This window comes from Pongo pygmaeus, chromosome 13, assembly GCF_028885625.2.
Source record: "Pongo pygmaeus isolate AG05252 chromosome 13, NHGRI_mPonPyg2-v2.0_pri, whole genome shotgun sequence".
Lineage (NCBI taxonomy): Eukaryota > Metazoa > Chordata > Mammalia > Primates > Hominidae > Pongo > Pongo pygmaeus.
In genome coordinates, this window is record NC_072386.2 from 88,270,329 (window position 1) to 88,294,701 (window position 24,373).

General features: G+C 38.5%; 1 protein-coding gene across 4 annotated transcripts; it reads right to left on the minus strand.

The window, feature by feature from the left end:
- Window positions 1–4,392: 4,392 nt before the first annotated feature.
- Window positions 4,393–21,666, minus strand: HEMGN (hemogen). 4 transcript variants are annotated; one of them, XM_054502903.1, is made up of 6 exons: window positions 21,548–21,594; window positions 20,728–20,777; window positions 14,787–14,920; window positions 12,904–12,997; window positions 6,763–7,949; window positions 4,393–4,527 (listed from the first exon to the last, which is right to left on the minus strand). In XM_054502903.1, the coding sequence occupies exons 3-6, from the start codon at window positions 14,863–14,865 to the stop codon at window positions 4,433–4,435; spliced, it is 1,455 nt and encodes a 484-aa protein (XP_054358878.1). In that variant the 5' UTR covers window positions 14,866–14,920; window positions 20,728–20,777; window positions 21,548–21,594; the 3' UTR covers window positions 4,393–4,432. The 4 variants fall into 4 exon arrangements, with proteins under 4 accessions (XP_054358878.1, XP_054358879.1, XP_054358877.1 ...); XM_054502904.1 differs by lacking the exon at window positions 20,728–20,777 and having other exon boundaries at window positions 21,507–21,666; XM_054502902.1 differs by lacking the exon at window positions 20,728–20,777 and having other exon boundaries at window positions 21,548–21,642.
- Between the last annotated feature and the right edge of the window lie 2,707 nt (window positions 21,667–24,373).

Genomic DNA, 24,373 nt, shown 5'->3' on the forward strand with positions numbered 1-24,373 from the left:
CTCCAATTTTTCCATAATAGAAGTTACGCTTTGTAGGAAACAACCCCAAATAAGTTTTATTTCAAGTGTGGTGGATGTTATAAAGGAGCCCTACTATGTGCTAGGGGTTAAGGAGTGGGAACTGTTTCTTGTGCTCCACACCTTACCAGAACTGAAGTGAGAATGGAATTATAAGAGTCAACATGCCATGTGCATTGTGGGGATTATTGTTGTTTCTGGACAGCTCTGAGAAGCTAAGAGCTAACAAGAATCATTTTTTAATCCCATGCAATGGCCAGTTGTCCTTGCAATAATAGCCTATCTTTTACCCACTTGTAATGCTGTCTCTCACTATAGTAAGTTTCTCTGTATATAATTCTCTTTCTGGGAGAAATTTTAAAATCTTTTATCTTTTTATCTGTTAACATTATCTGCAATATAAAATATTCAAAAGTATATGAGTCCACAGACTGAAAAGTCTAACAACCATGAAAAGATGTTTCCATGTCTGTCCATTTGTCATTGACTTCTGGTAGAAAATAACCAGCAGGAGGAGCCAAATAATTAAAGATTGTGGTTTAAAAAATAAGATAAAACTGATCAAATTCATATAGTGTCTTTTGGCAGGTCATTTTTACAGGACAACTTGGAAAAGGCTGCCATTTTTTTTAGGAGAAACAGCTTTGTGCAGCTGGAGAAACAAGTTTGAAAACCATTGTAATATATATAGTTATATATAGTTATATATAGTCATATATATAGTTATATATAGTCATATATAGTTATATATAGTCATATATAGTTATATAGTTATATATAGTTATATATAGTTTAGTTATATATAGTTATATATAGTTTATAGTTATATATAGTTATATATAGTTATATATAGTTTTATTTTATATATATATCTATATGGCGCGCACGCGCGTGTGTGTATAAAACTGGGCCAGAATTACTGCACTTGCCACTAGATGGTGGTGTTGCTGAAAATGATAGTCCCGCTTAACTTGTGGAAAGACTAGACTTAAAGAGATATTTGCCCTCCTGGAGGGCATGGTAGACGTTGATAATCACACAAAAAATATGTAATTATCAAGTGTGACAAGTACTGAAGTGCAAAGCTGATTTGAATATACTAGGGAAATAGATTGCTACCTCTTTTATAGGTAAAATTTCTCTTGACTGAAAACAGGAACTTAAATATGCAGCACATTTTTTAGTCTATGATTTGAAGTTCTTATCTTGTCTGGAATTATATGTGATTATTTGCAGTTTATAAGACTTAACCTCTCCTCTAGATGAAGACCTAGAAATCTGCCTTAAAAAATGACCTAAATAATTATATAGTTTTCAGCTTGTACTACTTTGAGAAATACTTCTTGGTAGAGTGATTCTTAACCTCTCATTTGGGTGAAGGACCCCTTTTAGAATCAATTAAAGCTTTGAACCATCTCACACATCATTTTGGCTGTAATATCATATGGTTCATGGGTTTCTAAGAACCTAACATGAGAGGAGGGCAGCACAAAGTCAAGCTAGAAGGATTCTTGCAAAACTTTAATTCTATCACCTAAAGGTTCTAAGCCAAAAAGAAAGCCAGAAGAATTTTAGATGCACAGTGATGTTTGAACAAGAATGGTGAGAAAGTAGAAGTTGTGGGTGAATGCAGGGAGTGATGTAAGAGGGCAAGCAGAAAGGATCCCGAGAGGTGGAGAGAGAAATTCTGCTTCCTCTAATGTACTGCGTTCCTCTTTCCCTCTCCTTCCCCATCTCATCTTTGTGCTCCTGTGCACTGTACGTATGCAAATCTCTTAAGGTCCATCTTAATGCAACACTGTTAGAACTTGAGACTTCAGTTTATTCTTTTTTTTTTCCTCTAATTTTGGCCCACTCTGGCAGGTGAAATTGAGACAGAAGCACATTCCAAAGAAGAAACAAAAAGCACTGAGGAAGTCAGATGTGACTTTGGGTGAGTACCTTCCCTCTATGATGTTATTCCCTCATCCTTAAGTGAGAGTGATAATCACCGCCTGGCCTATTTCACATACTTTTGTACAGATCAAATAAAATAGTTTATGTGAAAGTATAAATGTTGAAGTGTCATTGAGAGGTAAGAAACTATTATATGGTTGTGGCCGTGTGCGGTGGCTCACGCCTGTAATCCCAGCACTTTGGGAGGCCGAGGAGGATCACGAGGTCAGGAGATCGAGACCATCCTGGCTAACACGGTGAAACCCCGTCTACTAAAAATACAAAAAAAAAAATAGCCAAGCGTGGTAGCGGGCCGGGCGCCTGTAGTCCCAGCTAGTCGGGAGGCTGAGGCAGGAGAATGGCGTGAACCCTGGAGGCGGAGCTTGCAGTGAGCCGAGATGGTGCCACTGCACTCCAGCCTGGGCGACAGAGTGAGACTCCGTCTCAAAAAAAAAGAGAAGAAACTATTATGTGGTTGTGCAGCCCTGCCCTCAGTATGTTGTGTAATAAATATAATGGGGGTGTGAATAATTGTACAATGAATATATCCTGATGGTAAAAAATTTAATGTACACACAAAAGGGGGTAGGCAGATAGGAGGGAAACAATGTTGTAACATCCCACTGTACCAGTGGTTCTCAACCCTAGCTCCACTTTAGAATTGTCGGGAGAGCTTTTAAAATAAAAACATCCTAAATGCAATTCTATATCCTGGATTCGACCCTGAAGCAGACAAAGGACATTAGTGGAAAAATTCATGAAAACGGAATAATGTCTGTAGTTAATGGTAGTGTAACTATCCTGATTTCTTAGTTTTGACAAATGGCCCATTGTTATGTAAGACATTAACATTGGTGTAAACTGAGCGAAAGGTATATAGTAACTTTTGTACTATCATAACAACTTTTCTGTAATTCTAAAATTATTCCTCCAAAAACTATTATTTGAAGCATAAAACAATTAAAAAATAAATATACCTATGCCTGTACGTCACCTAGACGGGGGAATCTGAATCCCTGGGGGAGAAGTCTGGACATATATGTATTTTTGAAACCTTCCTAGGCGAGTCTAATGTACCAGAAGGGTTGAGAGAACCACTGCTCTCTCATGTTCATTATACCATGAATGCCTGAGGGACTGTGACCCTGTCTTGTTCTTTGATGTAGCTAGTACCTAGCACAGTGCCTATATGGAAAGCTTGTGCAAGTGTGTTCTTGCTGAATGAACCTTTATTTGCAAAAATATTCTTAGTCCTCTGTAATAACAGAAGGAAAACTGAAAACAAAAAATACCAGGGTAAATTTTCAGACATCTTCCCATCCAGAGTAGCTTCTATTCCTGCCCTGGTCTCTTGTCGTTTTCAGTTAATCTTTACCATTATCACCATATTTATCATATTCCTAAAATACTAAAATTGCCATTCTATTGTACAAAAATCTGACTTCATTACCCATTTTTAACAAGTGATATATTTCTTGGTTAAGTAAGCAAAATATTCTATGCTCTAGTAATATGAGTTTTTTAGCATGCAAGCCTACTACTATTTCGTATGGACTCTACATTAACCGTAGTTTGCCTGAAGTTCTCTTGAACATGTTTTGAACTCACCCTTCTCTTTGTCACACACAGTAATGCTGCTATCCTCATCTATGCAAATACTTTCCATCTTTCAAGGCTTCATGCCTGTGTAATTTTTTCAGGTCACTCCAGCAAAAAGTGAGCATTCTCTGTTTGTATCTACCATTCAAATGGCACCAGCACTTACTATTTTCTTTTGTAATTATTTGTTTTCTGTTTTATTTCCCCATGAAACCAAATTAACCCCACCGTGGGATGTTAGATAGGTCTTCTAACCTCCGCAATTCTTAGCATGATGGTATCCACACAGTTAAGCATGTAATAATGATTTAATGTACATTTTGCACAAATACAATATTTAAAAAGTAAACATAGAAAATCAAAATTCAAACACAAAAGTAAACTACATTCATCACTCCAAAATATCTTTTAAGGAGAATTGTTAAAACTGACCAAAACAGTCAACTAAAGCCTGAATAAAATTTTGATGCTACTGTTACATTAATAATTGAACAGCATTTACAAGAAAACTATATACTCCCCAAAATGTATGTGTTCAGTCTTAGTCACTTATCTGCTCTTAAGACTTAAATAAATGTTCTTAGGGGGGAAAACCAATTATCCAGTCCTCCCCCCTTCTTTATTTGTCTCTTCCCACCACTATCCTCTCCCCGACATATACACACATACACACACACACACACGCACACACACACACTCTAGCATGATATTGTCTATATGGTAGAGCCTTAAAAAATGTTATTTCTTTCAGATATGGTCTACAAATAGAAAAAATAATGTTAGTGAGCATTGTCAAAAGTTTTACAATATTTTGAGAAAATCACGCATAAACTATTAAGCTGTATGTTCCATTGGACCACAACTTTATGGTTGAGCATTGTTAAAACAAAACATAGCTATAGACATCATTTTCTGGATGAATCTCATTCAGAATTGCTGGTATTTCTGGCTCTTCTTTGGGTTTTTCTTTCATTTCTGTAAAGTCAAATAAAATCAAAAAATAGATTCAATAAATTGTATTGGGACAATTGACTCTCCATTTGGAGGAAGAAAAACTGCTTCACAACATACACAACAACAAACAGCAGATGGGGTAAATTTTTAAATACCATAAAGTTATAGAAATAATAGTGTTTTTAATAATCTTAGGATTCTAAGCCGAACACAGAGACCAGAAAGCATAAAGGAAAAGACTAGCAGGTTTGAATACCTAAAAATTAAAATTATATATGGCGAAAACCACTATAAACAAAGTTAAACCAAATCAAAGACAACTGGAAAAATACTTGCAACATATACATACTAAAAACTATTATTTAAAGAGATTTTTTTTAATCAGAAAAAAATAAAAAATGTTGAATGGGACAAGGATTCAAACAGGCAATTCTTAAAAAATTATATTTATAATAATCCTGAAAAGATGTCTAGTAACATTAATTATAAAAGGGGGTGATTAAGACCATTAGGTGGATTTTATTTTTTAACCTATCACTTCTCAGCCTCTTGGCTAAGATCAAGTGTATTTTTTAACCTAGCAGACAGATAAGGATTTTTAAAATGTCATAATGTACAGTGCTGACAAGGGTGTGGGGAAAAGGCACCTGTCTTGTGTGAATTGCTACCACATTTCTGGAGGCTAGTGTGACTGACTGTATATTCACACTTTAAATTTGGGTACCCTTTGGCCCAACAATTCGATTTCTAGGGATTGATTCAAAGGAAATAATCAGACAAGCCTCCAGTGCCTCCATTTCCTTATATTTAGAATGGGAGTATTATTTATCCAGTTGAGCTTTTAACATTGAATAAAATAAACCACATAAAATATTTAATATGGTGTCTGGCACATAGAAAAGTATCAGATAAATGTTAACTAAATAAATGTTATTCCCAATGATGTTCATTGAACATTGTTGTAATAGTAAAACTTGGCAGTAACCTGAGTGTTCATCCTTATAGAGACTGGTTGAATATACATATAGCACAGTACTATGCAGTTGTTACAAAAGACATCATAAAGATGCCTCCAATACATATTGTAAATGAAAACAAAAACAAGTTACAGAATAGGATGGGTACTGTCTCATTTGTTGAAACAAAACAACCTTAAGATTGGGAACTGGAGATAGAAGATGGTATTATAGGGGACTTTTACTCGATATTCACTTACATATTGCTTTATTATAATGAACACTTGCTACTTTTATAATCAGGAAAAATAGATATTCCCATTTATTTGGTCAAACAAAGCCAAAAATAAAATAAGCGTTAATTAGTTGACCATATCGACCTTGCTGGGTTTAGAATGAAGCAGTTAGGAATCAGGACGCTGTGTTGGTTAGAGCTGCTTCTCCAGCAGGGTACTCTGTCAGGTGCATGTACTGCTTCACATGCCTGCTTTTTGCTGCAATGTATTTCTTTAAATAGTTCCTCGAAACTGGTATTACTTGGAAACTAACTAGCACCATGTTTTTGTTGCACTCATCTTTTAGGATAAAGAGCAAATAAACTACTAAAGGGATTTCTTTAGAAATCAGTTTCCTGGGGATAACTAAGGTCTAATAGACTCAGTCCATTTCTTATACTGTCTACAGTATTGTATGAAGAGAACTGAAGTTCTCAGTTATGTCTCTGAGGCAAGTGAAATTAAAGAAAGGTTACATTATTTTCAAATTGCTATACTTAGGAAAAAGTTTTTCAGGAACAAATCTTGAAATAGAAAGGGTTTTTGGTAAACCTGATAAATCCTACAAGAATGAATTCCCTAGTAACAGGATTATATTTTACAGCTTTGTATCTCCCTCAGTACTTCGTACTATGAATTTACCTGCTTTCCATTTATCAGGCAAATTAAATTTCCTAGAAAAACTTCATTCATCGAGTTTCTTGTTAATGTAGACTTAATTTTTTAAATATTTTGCAATAATTCATCCTATATTGGGTTCATTTCACTGACTATAGCATCTCATAATGGATGGATAGTATGAATAAGTACTTAATGTACATGCTTGCATTTTCAATTTTTTTTGACTCTTTGAAATATACCAAGACAGACATTGGTTGCATGAAAATATTGTTCACTTAAAACTAGTCAATGAAATTCATAGTATCCATTGAAATAACCGGGAATAATCCAGGATTGTCAGAGAAAGTTGTAAATCACTACTCTGGGGGAGATGTACCTACCTTGGTGCTATAAACAGCCCTTACCTTGAGGAAAAGTATAAACATCTTTAGCATCTTCCTGGTGTGCTTTAGGATCCTGGCCTTGGGGCCCACCTGTTTCTTGGTGTGGTTCTGGAAAGCATTCTTTAGGCACATCCTTATTTTTATATGTCTCAGTAGAGAGGTCTTCAGGCCCCGGTGTTTCTTGATATATTTCAGGTGAATATTCTTCAAGCTGGGATGTTTCTTGGTATACTTCAGATGAATACTCTTCAAGCCCAGGTATTTCTTGATACGTTTCAGGTGAATATTTTTCAGACCCAGGTGTTTCTTGGTTTATTTCAATTGAATAGTCTTCAGAATGAGGTGTTTCTTGGATTGTTTTATGAGAGGGGGCTTTAGGCACAATAATTTCTTTACATGTTTTATGAGGAAGGTATTTAGGTTCAGCTGATTCTTGGTGTGTTTTTGTAGAAAGGTCTTTAGGCTCAGCTATTTCTTGTATTTTAGAAAAAAAGCCTTCTGTCTCAGCTATTCCTTGATCTGTTTCATTGTATTCCTCTGGTTCTGCTGGATTTTGGTCTGTGTCAAGAATATAGCCTTTAGGCACATCTGGTTTTGGATATGCTTGAAGAGAGCGTCCTGCAAGATCAGCTGTGTCTTCAGATGTTGGACAAGGAAGGATTTTGGGTACAGCAGCTTCTTGGCACATTTTAGGAGCCAGATCTTCTCGTGTAGCCATATCTTGGTACATTTTGAAAGGATGGTCTTGAATTACAGATATTACTTGGCATGTGTTAGAAGAGTTGTCTTCAGGTTCCTCCATGTCTTGGCATATTTTGGAAGAATTGTCTTGAAGTACAGATATTTCTTGGTACATTTTAGGAGAGAGGTCTTCAGGTTCAGCCACATGTTGGCATGTTTCAGAAGAATGGTTTTGTACTGCTATTTCTTGGTACTCAGAAAAATTCTCCTGATGTATGTTACTTTCTTGACATATTTCAGAAAAGTGTTCCTCAGGCACAACTTTTTGCGGGGAGGCTACTGAAGGAAATACTTTGGTTATGCTCCCAGGTGGCTCAGTTTTTTTCTCTGTAGGTGCCAGTGCTTTCTCCACTATTTCCTTTTCTATCTGTGACTGAGGCTTCACCTTCAATTCTGTATTTGGTTGTCTCTTTCTGCCTCTTTGATTTCCTTTTCCTGTTCTCTGCTGCTTGCATTTTTTCTGTTCTCTGCAGAAAGAACAGAATTAGTGTCAGCAATGATGCTACAGAATTCAAATAAATGCTTGTAATAACAGTGCCAGGTCCCCCACTGCCTCATTGCACAAGGATCATGAACTAGTCACTTAATCTCTCTGGGCCTCAATCTCCTTGTTTGTAAAATGAAGGAGCAGCGCTAGATGTTCTCAATTCTTAGGAGAGGGAATGTTTCTCCAGGACTTCGTGGCATTGATACCTTGCTTACCAGGAGCCTTCTTGGTGAGGGTAGTGAATGCGCGCGCACGCGCGTGTGTGTGTTATAGCATATTCTTAAAGTTTGGTTATGGAAAATAAATAATTCTCATTACAAATTAATAGAGTGGCATTCTGGTTTATACACTAGTCTCTTTGCATTTAGTCTGTGTGTGTTACTTCCCTACCCCTGAGTAAACTCATACAAATCGAGTTTCTAGACCTGCAATCCTGGCACAGCTCCTCGTCTGTGCAGCCTGCAGGTGGATGCTGTATATGGCTTGATTATCAAATACATTATTTTGTGTAAAGAATTCTAAGTTGCTATAGTATATATCAAATGAGGTATACTGTAAGGGGTCAAAGGCTGCAAAAACACTTCTTGAAGTTAAGAAGCCTGGTAGATAGGCATGAGTGGCCATATTATACCTATTTCTAATTAATAAATTAAAGATCTAGAAGATGAAAGGATATGCATGGAAATTGCAGCCAGTGACAAATTGTTAGGCACTGCAAATACAACCAAATACAGATGGCTAATACAGATGGGCTGGGGGCTGGGGGCAGTACTATAAACAAGCATTACATCATTTTTCTAAACCTACTGAAATTCTGTTTCATGCTACCCACTCCATGGAGCCTTCTCTAAGAGACTACAGGACTAAAATGCTCTCCCAGCTTAGCACTCCTATAGGACTTATTGGGTGTACCATGCTAAAGGCAAGGAACATAGGCTGCCTCATACTGTAGTTATTTCTGAAGAAACTGTATTTCTTTTAGTAAACATTTTAGACAGTCTTTGGAGATAAAAACTAGTGTTTTTTACATCTTTATAGTGCCCATCATTCCTTGCATATTTAAAAAAAGTATACCCTGTTCCATTTTTTTGTGTATGTTTGAAATTTCCGTTGTAAAAAAGTGCTTTTAAAAGATTACCTCACCAAACACAGTTTGAAATCAATATCAAAAAAGTATATATGTTCACTTCTAATATGAGGCTATAGAAAAAAAGAAAAAAAAGGTATAGATGTAACAGAGCAGTCTAAAATAATATTGAAAATTATATTTAAAAAAGGAAATCTAGGCCGGGTGCGGTGGTTCATGCCTGTAATCCCAGCACTCTGGGAGGCCGAGGCAGGTGGAGCACCAGGTCAGGAGTTCAAGACCAGCCTGGCCAACATAGTGAAACCCCGTCTCTACTAAAAATACGAAAATTAGCCAGGCATGGTGGTGTGCATCTGTAATCCCAGCTACTTGGGAGGCTGAGGCAAGAGAATCACTTGAACCCAGGAGGTGGAGGTTGCAGTGAGCTGAGATTATGCCACTGCACTCCAGCCTGGGTGACAGAATGAGACTCTGTCTCAAAAAAAAAAAAAAAAAAGGAAATCTAAAGATGATGGTTATGTTATGGCACCTCAGCATTTTGAACTATTACTACAAGTAACCAAGGTGACAAGATAAATCATAAAATTCTGATAAATTTTTTGAAAAAGATATTAATAGTATATCCAAGTTCCTTAGGAAACACATATTTTTTCCTAGATATTAAATCCTAAAGAATTTGTTATTTAAATCTCTATATGAGGATATCTGAGTAATGTAATAGTCCATGTCTTCCCTGGTAGTTTTTCAAAAAATACAAAAAATACCTATGTGGCCTAAACTTTAGTCTGTACTCTCTCATGACTGTGGGCAAGTCACTTAACCTCTACATGCCTTTGTTTCCTTGTAAGTGAAATGAGTTAAATAATATCGGCCCAATTTCATGTGGTGGTTATAAGAATTATATATAATAACTTACATGAATGAATTATTCAAATATAAATTAGGACTCGAATACAGGAAACACTTATAGTGCTTGTATATGTCAGGCACTGTTTAAATAATTTAGTTATTTTGTTATCTCATATAATCTTCACATCAGTCTATGAAGTAGTTATTATTTTCATTTTGCAAATGACAAAACTGAAACACAGAGATGTTGAGTAACTTGCCCAACACTTGTATTTGATAATCAAGCCATATACATTATCCACCTGCAGGCTGCACAGACAAGGAGCCATGCCTGGATTGCAGGTCTAGAAACCCTGAGTATGAGTTTGCTCAGGGGTAGTGAAGTGATACACACAGACTAAATGCAAAGAGACTAGTATGTAAGCCAGAGTGCCAATCTATTCATTTATAATGAGAATTATTTATTTTCCATAATATTTCCAAGGGCTCTGGCTACAAAGTAGGGGAACCAGGCTACGAATCTAGTCATTCTGGTTTAACAGCCAGGCTGATAACCATGCACTCTGCTGCCTCTCTCTGAAACTAATAAAGTTTCACTGTATGGTATGTTGTAGTGAGAAAAGAGGGCACAGGCCTCAGCGTTATAGAGATGTATCACCAGAGCAAGTCCAGCCAGCTACCAAGAGGCTCACCAAGGTGTTATCCATTTGAGTGAATACCCTCAGCCTAGCAAGCCCAGAAACCTGATTCTGTTAGCACACTGAGACTACCTCCATTTATCAGGGGCAGAGCTCATCAAGCATATTTAAGGAGACTGACATATAAACCTAAAGACCAATTTTTTAATGAACAGACATACAAAGTCACATAGTAGAAAATACCTGGACTGGCTGGGCACAGTGGCTCATGCCTGTAATCCCAGCACTTTGGGAGGCCAAGGTGGGCGAATCACTTGAAGCCAGGAGTTCCAGACCAGCCTGGCCATCATGGTGAAACCCCATCTTTACTAAAAAATACAAAAACTAGCTGGGCGTGGTGGCCAGTGCCTGTATTCCCAGCTACTTGGGAGCTGAGGCACGAGAATCACTTGAACCTGGGAGGCAGAGGTTGCAGTGAGCCGAGATCATGCCACTGCACTCCAGCCTGGGCAGCAGAGTGAGACTCTGTCTCAAAACGAATGAATGAATGAATGAGTGAAAGAGAGAAAGAGAGAGAAAAAAGGAGAGGAGAGGGGAGGAGAGAGGAGGGGATGGGGGAGAGGAAGGGGAGGAGAGGGGAGGGGGGAGGGGAGGGGAGGAGAATACCTGGGCTCTGGGCTCCCAAACAAATGCACTGTCTCTGTAGATAAGTACTTGGGAAGCCGAGTAATGTTGGAAGATTGCTTAGTGGGTATGGAATTTGGGAGCTAATTGGATAATCTTCAATAGACCTGCCACAGGACCCTAATACAAATATTTCTACTATAAAATGATACACGTGTTCCTAAAAAACCTCACTTTCTGCAAAATCATCCTCTATAAAGTTACAGTGGTTATGGAGGTGAGGCAAATAGGCTTGGGACAAATGATTCAAAACCCTTGCAACATTTTAACACTAACTAAAACCATAATTGGTACCAGGAGAGAGAACTTCGATGGTCCAGACAAGCAGTTTACTGTGGCTGGAGGCTGCCTCAGGGGATAGTAAATGCAAATATAGTGTAATTGCAGGCTTGAAGCTGCTGAGACCTGAGCTCTGAGCCAGCGGGGTTGCCGTTAAGTTGGGCACAGGAGGGAAGTGCAAGCTGCCACTTGATGGAGAGCTGCGCAAGGCTGGTGTTATGCCTCTCTGGGGAGGGAACCCTGGATGCCGGCTGAAAAGAATCCTGCTTATACAACCACCAAGCTGAAGGCTTTTTCTTTCCAGCTGAAGGCTTTAATTCTCTTCCCACTATTCTGCTTTCTTCTGACTAGGAAAAAATCATGAACCAACACAACCCCCACATTATACTGACATCATTCTCCTATTTATCAATCGTATGTGAACTTGGTGTTACAGAAACATCTGTTGTAGCAGAACAGACAGTGCTCAGTCCACAGTGGGGTTTGGGGGATTGGAAAATGCCCTTTCTTAGGAAGAGTGCTTTGCTTAAATTAGTGGTTCTCAACTGGGGGTGATTTTGCCTGTCTTCCCCCAACCCCACCCCAGAAGACATTTGACAATGCTTGGAGACATTTTGTTGTCACAGCTGGGGTGGAAGGTGCTGTTGGCATCTAGAGGCCAGAAAATGCTACAAAACATCTGCAGTGCACAAGCCAGCCCCCCACACAACAGGAAGTTCTCCTGCCCCCAGTGTCAGCAGTGCCAAAGTGGAGACACTTTGGCTTAGATGGATGCTGCACTTTTGGCTCTTTGGGCTCCCCTTCCAAGCAAGCAAGTCCCCAGTTGTCACAATCATATTTGAAATGGATGCAATTAGATGCCGCCTAATTTACAGTCATGTTATTATACCCCCTTCCTGTATTTACATACAGGTGAACATACAGGTTATCTAAACTCTTTGTCACTCATTTACAGCGAATGTTTTGGCTTATTCCATGGAGAGTTAATCATATTCATTCAGTAAAGATTTAGCTAATAGAAAGCTTGGAGAACAATCTTGGAGGCTTCTTCAATGATGTTTTCCACTCCCAACAGGATGCTTCTATGTTTATATTACCATAGGAGCTAAACGCCAGGCTTCTCTACAATATAATTCGGTTGCTCAGTGCTTTAATTAAAAGAGACCAGGGAAGAAATTCTGTTCCCACCATTTTACCAGCTGTGTGTGTGACTTTAGGCAAGAGATGTAACTCACTGGAGGCTTAGTCTCTGTTTTTCTGTAAAATAGGGATAACCATGCCTGATTTACAGGATTGTTGGAAAGATAAAATACAGTGTGTAAAGTGCATAGCACTACTTGATACATAACATCCTCAATAAATATATTAGTTCCCTTTCTCTTGTGATGCTACCATACCCAAATAGCCATTGTGACGTTTCCTTTTCTTGCACTTCAGCTTTTCTTTTTCTAAGTCGTTCTCTGTTTCTCAAACTCCAGGTTCCAATGACTTCTGTAATAAAATGAAAGTGATTAGAGAAAGTGATGAACTGTGGTGTCTATCAGCAAAAGTCCTGTAGCCAAGTGGCAGAGTCTCTGTGCTAGGTTTTTCTCCTAGCTTTTTGAGGACAAGGACGGCATCTCGTTTATCCTTGTATCTCCAGAGAAAGCCTGGAAGCAGACATTCAGCAAATGTTTTTGAATGAAAAGGTCAGAGACCTACTCCTACATAGTGTTTGTACATAAGTGTGCTACCAACCTATTAATTTCTTCAAAGTGATTTTATATATTGTACAAATAATGAAAAAAGCAGCCATATTTTGTTGTCTTTAACATGATAACTTGTTTTCATTTTATTCCTCACTTCTATCCAGTCTTTATATTACACAAAGTTGTAAGAATAGCATACCACAATTTTATCTTTTTATTAACCTAGTGTTATATTAGAACTATTTTCCATGACGTAGTCTTCATAATGATAATTTTAATGACAATATGATACGTAGTCTAGTTGATGTACTCTCATTTTCCCAATCATTCCTCTTGGATTGAGCGTTTAGGTTGTTGCTAGTTATCTTTGCCTTGTATATCAAATTATAATAAGCATATTCATTGCATATAGCTTTTCTTTGGTATTTTTTCCTTAGAATGGTGTTTCTTCAAGTTCTTTGGAAAATTAAGGGTTTGATCAAAAAAGTTTCTGCTGCCGTCTAAGGTTGAGAAAAATTAATGAGTCTTTGATGTAGAGCTTCCTAGAGCCTGTGAAGTGATACAAATCCACACTGGGACCTCTAAAGAATAGAGCATGCCCGTTGAATCATGGTGCCTCTTGTTCTTGGGATAAGGGTTCTTTATAGGAAAAAATTATACCTTTATTTTTACCAACCTCTAATTAAAATTGACAGTTCCTTCAATTACAAATGTAGGTAACAAACCACAGTAGTTTTGGCAGTATATGACTTTTTTTTCGACTTTTAAGTTCAGGGGTTCATGTGCAGGATATGCAGGTTTGTTACATAGGTATACATGTGCCATGGTGGTTTGCTGCACAGATCATCCCATCACCTAGATATTAAGCCCAGCATCTATTATCTATTCTTCCTTATGCTCTCCCTCCCCCTCAGTATATGACTTTGTCCCTACAAAGAAATCACATATTTTTTATATCACATTATAGTTGTTGCACATACCTTAAAATATCACCTACTGGCTATGATTTATTTGACTTGGTACTATTATTAGACCCACCACTGGATATTGTAATCTATAAATAATCATATATATTACTATATCACAATTTTTTATTTTGATATTTGTATCTTAATATAATTATTCCCTTTCTAGTCTTATATATTTAATTTTATGCCTTTAAAAATTTTATTCAAAGAAGGAGTCTCTGGGTTCATCAGAATGCCAAAGAGATCCATGTAGCAAAAAAAATTTAAAACAATGTCTTAAGGTATCTCAAGGCCTAAGGTTCCACAAAACATTTTGAGAAATGTTGCTTTAGGATAGATCCAAGGACTGAGATTAGTGAGTCAAAAGAATAAACAGTATTATAGCTCTCACCACTTATTGCCAGATCTCTTTCCAAACGTTAGACCAAATTTGTGCTGCCATAGAAATGTATGAATCCACTTGTTTTACCACAGCCATTGAATGAAATTATTGGATGAACTAGTCTCATTAGCTTTCATTTATTTCCTTTTTTTTTTTTTTTGGCCAGATCCATTCAAAAGAGAAAATTATCATACCCCGAATTCTTCTCAACAGCCACCAGCTCTTAAGGTATTTTTCATTACCTGGAGAATGGTTCTCTTCTTGATGAGGGTCAGGTGTCTGAAGGTGCTTCAAATGAGATTGGTCCTTTCCCAAATCCATCTTGCTGCAATACCTTCCTGCTATTTTGGTCTGACTTCCACAAGCAGCCTAGATGCTTTTTTAAAATATCAAAAACAACTAACACTTAAAAAAAAAAAAAAAAACCACACACACAAGTTTGCCTGTCACTTGACTTCCCGCCTAAAAGTTTTATCTGGTTGGACCACAGCTGCAAGCTAATTCTACTATCTTTATCACACTGCACAGGTGTGAGCAGAGGAAATGGCTGGTGCTAGCAACCTCTAGCATAGGTTGCTATTTATACAGGGAAACTCTCTGGCCACAGCCTGGCATGGCACAGCCTCTAGTCAGCACTCTTTTGGTTCTATCTGCCAGGAAGTGTCTGGATCCGATGTTCCTTTTTACAGATGGAGGTAGCCTAGTGTAGAAAGAACACAATCTAGGCTCCAACCAGCTCAGTGGCCCAGGGCAAGTCACCTCCCTTTTCTGTGACTTTCTGCATTTGCAAAATGGGCAAATAATTCCTGTCTTGCCTACTTCATACGGTTCTTGTGAAAGTGAAAATAATGGATATAAAAGTTTCTAGAAAGTGTGATATATATTAATCTTACATGGTTTCCTGTATGTGGCTTTTTTCACCTTAATCTGTTGCAAAATAATGTACAGTTTTGCTGTGTATGCTGTTAGACTTAGATAAGAAATAGACATAAAGAACCAAATTAGAATTTCACAGCAATTTTGTACCCTTTTTTGCTCACCAAATCGTTCACAAGTGACTCAAGATAACTAGTGAAATCCATTGTTACTCATATAGGGGAAGGTGAAAAATTACTTCTTAATGAAAATATCACCACATTATATCCCAGAAATTAAGTTGAAGTCGTCAAAGGAACCATCCTGTCTCCAAGCAGTCACCCCATTTGTGAAGACAAGGAGCCACAGACTACTATGGTTCAACTAAAGAAGAAACCCTGAGCACCTCCTGATATAGGAAGCCAGTCTTGGAGATGCAGGATTAATATATGTGTTCTGGATTCAGATTGAATTGAAGTGAATTTGAATTCCAGTGTTGGCATTCCCTAATTCAGTGACCTGAGGCAGGTTAGATAGCCTTGGAGTCAATTTACCTATCTATAACATGGGGACAATATTGGTATCTACCTCAGAAAGTTACTGGGATTATTAAGTCCAGTAATCCATATGAGGCATTTTGTGTGTGCCTAGCATATTGAACTTGGTCAATAAATGTTAGCTACCAATAAAAATACAGTAACCAGATTTTGGTAAAGCAAGTCATAGTTTAAATGCACTAAAGAAAGAGAAAGTCTGAAGAGGATTCTTTATAAAGAAAGACCTTTGTAATATGAATAGATACCCACTACTTCCATGGAGTCTTAAGGCATTAGAACTCGAAGAGCCCAAAATCATCTAGTCCCTGCCTATTTTATATACAAAGAAACTGAGAACGGAGGAGGAGAGTTACCTGTACTCAGTATTTTATTACTTATTGCCAGCAACATCTCTTACAGATTAAGAGATGGGTCATCATTTTGTGTGCTTGATCTTTCCTGGGTATAAAAATGTGTGTATCATGTAAATATATTAGAGAAACAAGCTGTCAAACACACTAAAGGGTATCGAGAATGATATAACAAACACCCAAGTATCTGTCACTAAAATTTAACTTGGTTTTTAATTACTAAATCCTAATATTTAGCTTTACCTCTCTCAGTTCCCCAGTCCTTCTCTTAAGTAAATCTCTGTATCTAAAAATTCAGGTAACTTCAGGGAGCCCCTACTCAAAGGAATCCTGCACGGAACAGCAGGCATTATTTGCTTGAAAATTTTGGATTTTCAGATATGGGGTTTAAATAACTCAAAGTAACTTTAAAAATTACAAAATAGTGTTTTTTTAAATATTGGTCCCTTTATTTGATATGTTTTAATTCTTATTAGGTTGTTTCTTACATTAGGATAGTTTAATAAAATAACATTATAGAATCCCTCTGGGACACCTTCAGTGGATGCAGAGGTACTTCTTGAATAAAATTATCCTTACTAAGAGCTTGTAACACCCAGTTCAACAATTCAGCAAATTTTGCTTAATGCCCCCTCTTGTGCTGTAGAGACGGATGGTGCAGTTCCTGATCCCTGTGCCCTGTAGGCTCATAGAAAGTGTGTACATCTGTATTGCAAGGAAATAATAGATTCTTTCTTTATATCCTGCTACAACCTACCTAAGTCGATTCCACCCCTGCCCCATGTTCCCTGTATCTAGAAGCAGAGTGTGGAGGGACTGTAAGAGGGTGGGGTTTCAAGTTAACAGTAAATTGAAGGTAATATTGGGTGGAGGAGGCCAGTGGAGAGACACTTTGGAGCAAACTAGATTGGAAGTCAGGCAAGGTGTCTCTGGCATGATAAACAGGCCAGAGCGGGAATTTGAGACAGAAATAGCCTACAGTAAGTTTACAAGCCACAGTTCATGGTCCCTTCTCTCTGTAGAAAATTCTAGTTAGAAATTTAGTTAGAATTCTCTAACTAGAATTTCCAGAATGTGTGTTAGGCATTAAAGTCCACATATTTTTTGACAAATGCTGCCTTGTTCTAGAGTTATTTGCATATATACATAAACCTCTCTCTAGGCCACAAACCCTTAGAGAGCAGATACAGCTCCTGATTCACTTTTCTGTCTCCACAGTATGATCTGGTGGGAGGCTTGGCTCACTGTAGTCCCCATAATCACCCTCACCCCCTGCTTCATGAACATGCAGCCTGGGACAGTAATTTATACACTCAGGGCTTGATGCTGCCGTGACTTAATAATAGCAATATCATCATCTGTGCCAGAGCTCTTTCTACTGTCATTCATTCCGTGCCCAGCACTGTCCTATGTGTTAGAGATAGAGTAATTGAACAGCAAAGTCCCTGCCTTTATGAAACCTACATTTTAATGGGGAGAGATAAACAATAAGGAAATAAATAAAATATATAATGTGTCAGATGGTGATAAGTGCTTTGGAGAAAACTGAGCTGGGCATAATAGGATAAGAAAAAGGAGGTTGATGGTGGCTGCTATTTTAAATAGTGTGGTCAGAGAAGGATTGACTGATATGGTGACAGGTGAACAGAACTGATGGAGGTGAGGGGCCAGATATGCCATGCTGATATCTGGGAGGGCATTCCAGGTATAGGGGCACCAGCAAATGGCCTAAGGAGGGGAATGTTAAGGAGGTGGGATCAGAGAAGAAGCCTATTATTGCCCCTTGTAGGATTTCTACTCTGAGTGAGATGGATAGTCATGGCATGGTTTTGGACAGAAGAGTGATGCGATCTGACTTATATGTTTAAAGAGTTATTCTGGCTACTATGTGGGACAGGGGCAGAGGAAGCAAGAAGAACAATCAGAATGGTATTGCATGATACAGATGAGAGATGATTAAGGTTTGGATGATGGCAGTGGTGAAGCCACAGTCAGCTTCTGGATTAACTTATAACTTGTATATGGGGTGAGACATAAAGAATCAAGATAAAGATTTGTTGTGAACAACTGGAAGGGTGGAGTTAGCATTCACAGATCAGGAAGATTGGGAGAAGCAGGCTTGGAGGAGATGATCAAGAGTTTCATTTTGGATGTGTTGACAGGCTAGGGAGAAAACAGCAAAGGAGCAGCCAGTGAGGCAGAGGAAAACTGGAAAAAATAGTGTCTCGGAAGCCAAGAGGAAAGACTGTTTCAAGGAGGAGAGACTAATCCACTGTGTCAAACTTTGCTAAAGTAAAGGAAGGATTGAGAATTCTCCTAACAATTGATTTCCTAACAATTCAATTCATTTAAATTAATTATAGATTATGGAGGTGAAGTAACTTGGCCAAGGGCATGCAGATGAAACCAGCTATATAATTTTTGGGGGGCCCAGTGCAAAATGAAAACACAAGGCTTCTCCTTCAAAAATTGCTAAGAATTTCAAGATGGCTATAGCAGAAAATTAAACCCAGCAAGTGTTTCACAAGTGTTTCACTGGATCCTTGAAGCAGACTTATAACATAGCTATTATTGTCCTCATTTTTCTGATCAAGAAACTGGTGCTCAGTGCATTGAGTGATATAACTAAGATCACAGAGTGAGACTGGTAGTTCGCACCAGAAGCTGGGCCTTCAGCCTCCAATTCCCTCTAATTCCTTCTTTTTTCTTTTTTTATCTTTTTGTTTTTGAGATGGGGTCTCACTCTGTTGCCCAGGCTGGAGTGCAGTGGCACAATCACAGTTCACTGCAGCCTCTACCTCCCTGGGCTCAGGTGATCCTCCCCCCTCAGCCTCCCAAGTAGCTGGGACTACAGGCATACACCACCATGCCTGGCTAATTTTTTGTATTTTTTTTTTTTTTTTTTGTAGAGATAGGGTTTTGACACATTGCCCAGGCTGGTCTTGAATTCCTGGGCTCAAGCAATACCCCTGCCTTTGTGTGCCAAAGTGCTAGGATTACAGGCATGAGCTACCAAGCCCGGCCTGGCCCTCTTCCTACTAGAACAAACTAGGTGTTGAGGGAGAGAGTTGCTTTCCTGCCTCCTGACCATCTGGAGCAGGTGTAAGTACTGAGAATTTGGTCATGCATTTCAGAGGCCTGACTGAACTGGGCAAATGAAGGAGGGAAGGAAACACATTGCTGAAACTTCTGCCCTAGGGCCCTTTAAGATGGAGGTGAAAAGGGAGCACAGGAAAAAATAGCTCAGGCCATGTACTGGATACTGTTTAGTCAAAAACAAGACTGGGTAAAAGTGCCCCAAAGCTAACGCCATTTAAGGCTATATTGATAAAAATTATAGCACCTCCAAAACCAGAGAGATGAGAGTCCTGGTACACTTTGGTTTGTCATGCCATAGCCAGAGAGCCACACTGTGAAGACCGTATTATATGAAAGCATACACTGAAAAGAATGAGGGTTACAGGGCTCTATCATTTTCCTGGCTGGGTAACTTGGGGAAAATCACTTAATTCTTTCTGATCCTCAGTTTCTTCCCTTGTAAAATAGAGAAAGGTAATACCTCATGGGGATTCTGCGAGGATAAAACAGATCATGAGAGCTTTTTATAAAATGAAAAACACTGCAGATATAAGTCCCATCAACCCGGACAGTGTTAATAGTGATATTAGAGTGTTCTAATGATGCACCTGGGCAATTTCCTAAAATGCATTTGGGTGGAAAAGTCATGGAAGGGAACACAATGGACACTTGTTTTTCTTAGCATTCCTTCCTTGCTGACATACTTTTTCAAAGCTTTTAAATACTTTTCAAAGACTGGATCAAGCTTTGTTTTCCTAAGTGGAGAAGGAGAGTTTCTTGTTCCCCTCTCTCTCAGTCTGTTGATGCATGATAAATGACTTCTGTCTGCTAAAACAGATGCTGCTGTACACATATAGATAACATGTTCTATAACTTAGAATGGCTGTAGCCTGCCTTTCAATCTAGTTTGTCCCAAAGTCCCTCCTCTGGAATCCTCCCACAAATACTCCTTCTATTAGAGTGTAGACAAACATCTCTGAATAAACACTGATGGTCATTTATCTGGGGAAGAGCAATTCTGTTCCCACCTTGAGCCTCCCCCCTTATCTCTCTGTCCTTTCATTTCTGAACTTCTTGAACTAGTAATATATTCTCAGTGTCTCCTTTTCCCCCTACACCATTTCATTGCTTTGCATCTGTAATCTAGCTTTTTCTTGCACTCATTCTGTCATAAATCATCAATGATTTCCTAATGGCCAAATCCAGTGGTCCATTCTCAGTTCTTCCTTTTTGACCTCTCTGCAGCTCATAATTCCTCTGAGTACTCCTACCCTCCATGAAATGTGCTCCACTTTTGGCCTCTCTGATGGTGTGGAGCCTCTCTGGTGGTGTGGTGTCCTCACCTCTCTCTTCCTTCTCCTCCTCCTTGCTCACAGGCTTCTCTTTCACTCCCCTAGGTGTGGGAGATGTTTTCCAAGAGTCCCTGATCCTTTTGAGTTAATACTCTTACCCAAAGACAGTTGATCCAACTATATACTTTTAGCTACTACCTCTTTGCAGATGTCTTCTAAATAAATATGTCTGAGTTCTAAGATCACATTTCCAAGTGTTTCTTGGTTATCACTTATTAGCTGGATGTCCCACTGCACCTCAAACTTAGCATAACCAAAAGCAAATTTATCTTCCCCCCCTAAAACTAGGCTCCCTGTACTTTATTTCTGTTAGAATAGTAGTACCATGCCTGGCCATCTAGTTCTTAGCCTTCAGAACTTTCTTTGACTCTGCCTCTTCACTTTGTCTGTCACATTCAGCTAGATACAGTTCTGCCAGTTCTTTCTTCCCAGTGTCCCACATGCTCATTCCATCTTTTCCTGTCCTATACCACCATCCCAGAGAGGGGCCTCAACTTCTCATTGGAAGCACTGGAAAAGTTCCCTAAGTGGCTATCTGCTTTCATCTGCCCTCACCCTCCCAAGTCCATCCTGCACAAACATCCAGAATATTCCTGCTACAGCTGGCTCTGAACCAGTCACTTCCATGTTTAGAATCCTGTAAAGCCTCAGTATTGCCTGCAGAATAAAGACTAAATTTCCCAGTCTGGCATTTAAGTCTAACTTCCCAATGTTCTTTCCCATTACTTTCCTGGAACTACCCAATGTTTCCATTAAATAGTACCACTTGCCTTCCCTGTTTTGCCATGAATCTTTCTAACACCCACAGTACCTATCTTCGTAACTTCTGGTTGTTCAGTCTTCTATCGTATGTCTGCCCATCCAGATAGTGAGTGCCTTCATCACAAAGCCTTCAATGATGATGATGATGATGACAACGATGACAATGATATGATGAGACCTTAGTCACTCTACAAACTCATAATGGGTAGCTGACACTTTATATGCAGTATCTCATTTCATTTTTCCAACTGATAGTATCCCCATTTCACTGATAACAAAACCATGGTTTAAAGAGGTTATATCCCTAGATCACATAAACTCATGAGTGGCAGAATTAGGGCTCAAAACTAAGGCTGTCCGACTGTAAAGTTTAGGGATTTAACCATTCTGTTCTATTCCCTTTAATTGCCTAGATGTGGTCTCTCCTTTCTGAGCTATAACCGTGCTTGATTTTAGCCTCTTTTCTAGTGAATATTACATAACTTTTTTGCACATCTTACCATATATATATATACACATCTTACCATACATATATATACATATATATAAATACTTTAAGTTCTAGGGTACATGTGCACAACGTGCAGGTTTGTTACATAGGTATACATGTGATATGTTGGTTTGCTGCACCCATTAACTCATCATTTACCTTGGGTATTTCTCCTAATGCTATCCCTCCCCCTGCCCCCACCCCCAGACAGGCCCCAGTGTGTGATGTTCCCCTCCTTGTGTCCAAGTGTTCTCATTGTTCAGTTCCCACCTATGAGTGAGAACATGCGGTGTTTGGTTTTTTGTCCTTGTGATAGTTTGCTCAGAATGATAGTTTCCAGCTTCATCCACTTCCCTGCAAAGGACATGAACTCATCCTTTTTTTATGGCTGCATAGTATTCCATGGTGTATATGTGCCACATTTTCTTAATCCAGTCTATCATTGATGGACATTTCAGTTGTTTCAAAGTCTCTGCTATGGTGAATAGTACTGCAATAAACATATGTGTGCATGTTTCTTTATAGTTACATGATTTATAATCTTTTGGGTATATACCCAGTAATGGGATCACTGGGTTAAATGGTATTTTTAGTTCTAGATCCTTGAGGAATCGCCACACTGTCTTCCACAATCATTGAACTAATTTACACTCCCACCAACAGTGTAAAAGCATTCCTATTTCTCCACATCCTCTCTAGCATCTGTTGTTTCCTGACTTTTTAATGATTGCCATTCTAACTGGTGTGAGATGGTATCTCATTGTGGTTTTGATTTGCATTTCTCTGATGACCAGTGATGATGAGCATTTTTTTCATGTGTCTGTTGGCTGCATAAATGTCTTCTTTTGAGAAGTGTCTGTTCATATCCTTTGCCCACTTTTTGATGGGATTGTTTGTTTGTTTCTTGAAAATTTGTTTAAGTTCTTTGTAGATTCTGGATATTAGCTCTTTGTCAGATGGGTAGATTGCAAAAATTTTCTCCCATTCTGTAGGTTGCCTGTTCACTCTGATGGTAGTTGTGCTGTGCAGAAGCTTTTTAGTTTGATTAGATTGGATTTGTCTATTTTGGCTTTTGTTGCCATTGCTTTTGGTGTTTTAGTCATGAAGTCCTTGCCCATGCCTATCTCCTGAATGGTATTGCCTAGGTTTTCTTCTAGGTTTTCTATGGTTTCAGGTCTAACATTTAAGTCTTTAATCCATCTTGAATTAATTTTTGTATAAGATGTAAGGAAGGGATCCAGTTTCAGCTTTCTACATATGGCTATCCAGTTTTTCCAACACCATTTATTAAATAGGGAATCCTTTCCCCATTTCTTGTTTTTGTCAGGTTTGTCAAAGATCAGATGGTTGTAGATGTGTGGTGTTATTTCTGAGGCCTCTGTTCTGTTCCATTGGTCTATATCTCTGTTTTGGTACCAGTGCCACGCTGTTTTGGCTACTGTAGCCTTGTAGTATAGTTTGAAGTCAGGTAGCATGATACCTCCAGCTTTGTTCTTTTTGCTTAGGATTGTCTTGGCAATGCGGGCTCTTTTTTGGTTCCATATGAACTTTAAAGTCGTTTTTTTCCAATTCTGTGAAGAAAGTCATTGGTAGCTTGATGGGGAGGGCATTGAATCTGTAAATTACCTTGGGCAGTATGGCCATTTTCACAATATTGATTCTTCCTATCCATGAGCATGGAATGTTCTTTCGTTTGTTTGTGTCCTCTTTTATTTTGCTGAGCAGTGGTTTGTAGTTCTCCTTGAAGAGGTCCTTCACATCCCTTGTAAGTTGGATTCCTAAGTATTTTATTCTCTTTGTAGCAATTGTGAATGGGAGTTCACTCATGATTTGGCTCTCTGTTTGTCTGTTATTGGTGTATAGGAATGCTTGTGATTTTTGCACATTGATTTTGTATCCTGAGACTTTGCTGAAGTTGCTTATCAGCTTAAGGAGATTTGGGGCTTAAGCTTATCAGCTTAAGGAGATTTGGGGTTTTCTAAATATACAATTATGTCATCTGCAAACAGGGACAATTTGACTTCCTCTTTTCCTAATTGAATACCCTTTGTTTCTTTCTCTTGTCTGATTGCCCTAGCCAGAACTTCTGACACTATGTTGAATAGGAGTGGTGAGAGAGGGCATCCCTGTCTTGTGCCAGTTTTCAAAGGGAATGCTTCCAGTTTTTGCCCATTCAGTATGATATTGGCTGTGGGTTTGTCATAAATAGCTCTTATTATTTTGAAATACGTCCCATCAATACCTATTTTATTGACAGTTTTTAGCGTGAAGCTGTTGAATTTTGTCAAAGGCCTTTTCTGCATCTATTGAGATAGTCATGTGGTTTTTGTCACTGGTTCTGTTTATGTGATGGATTACATTTATTGATTTGCATATGTTGAACCA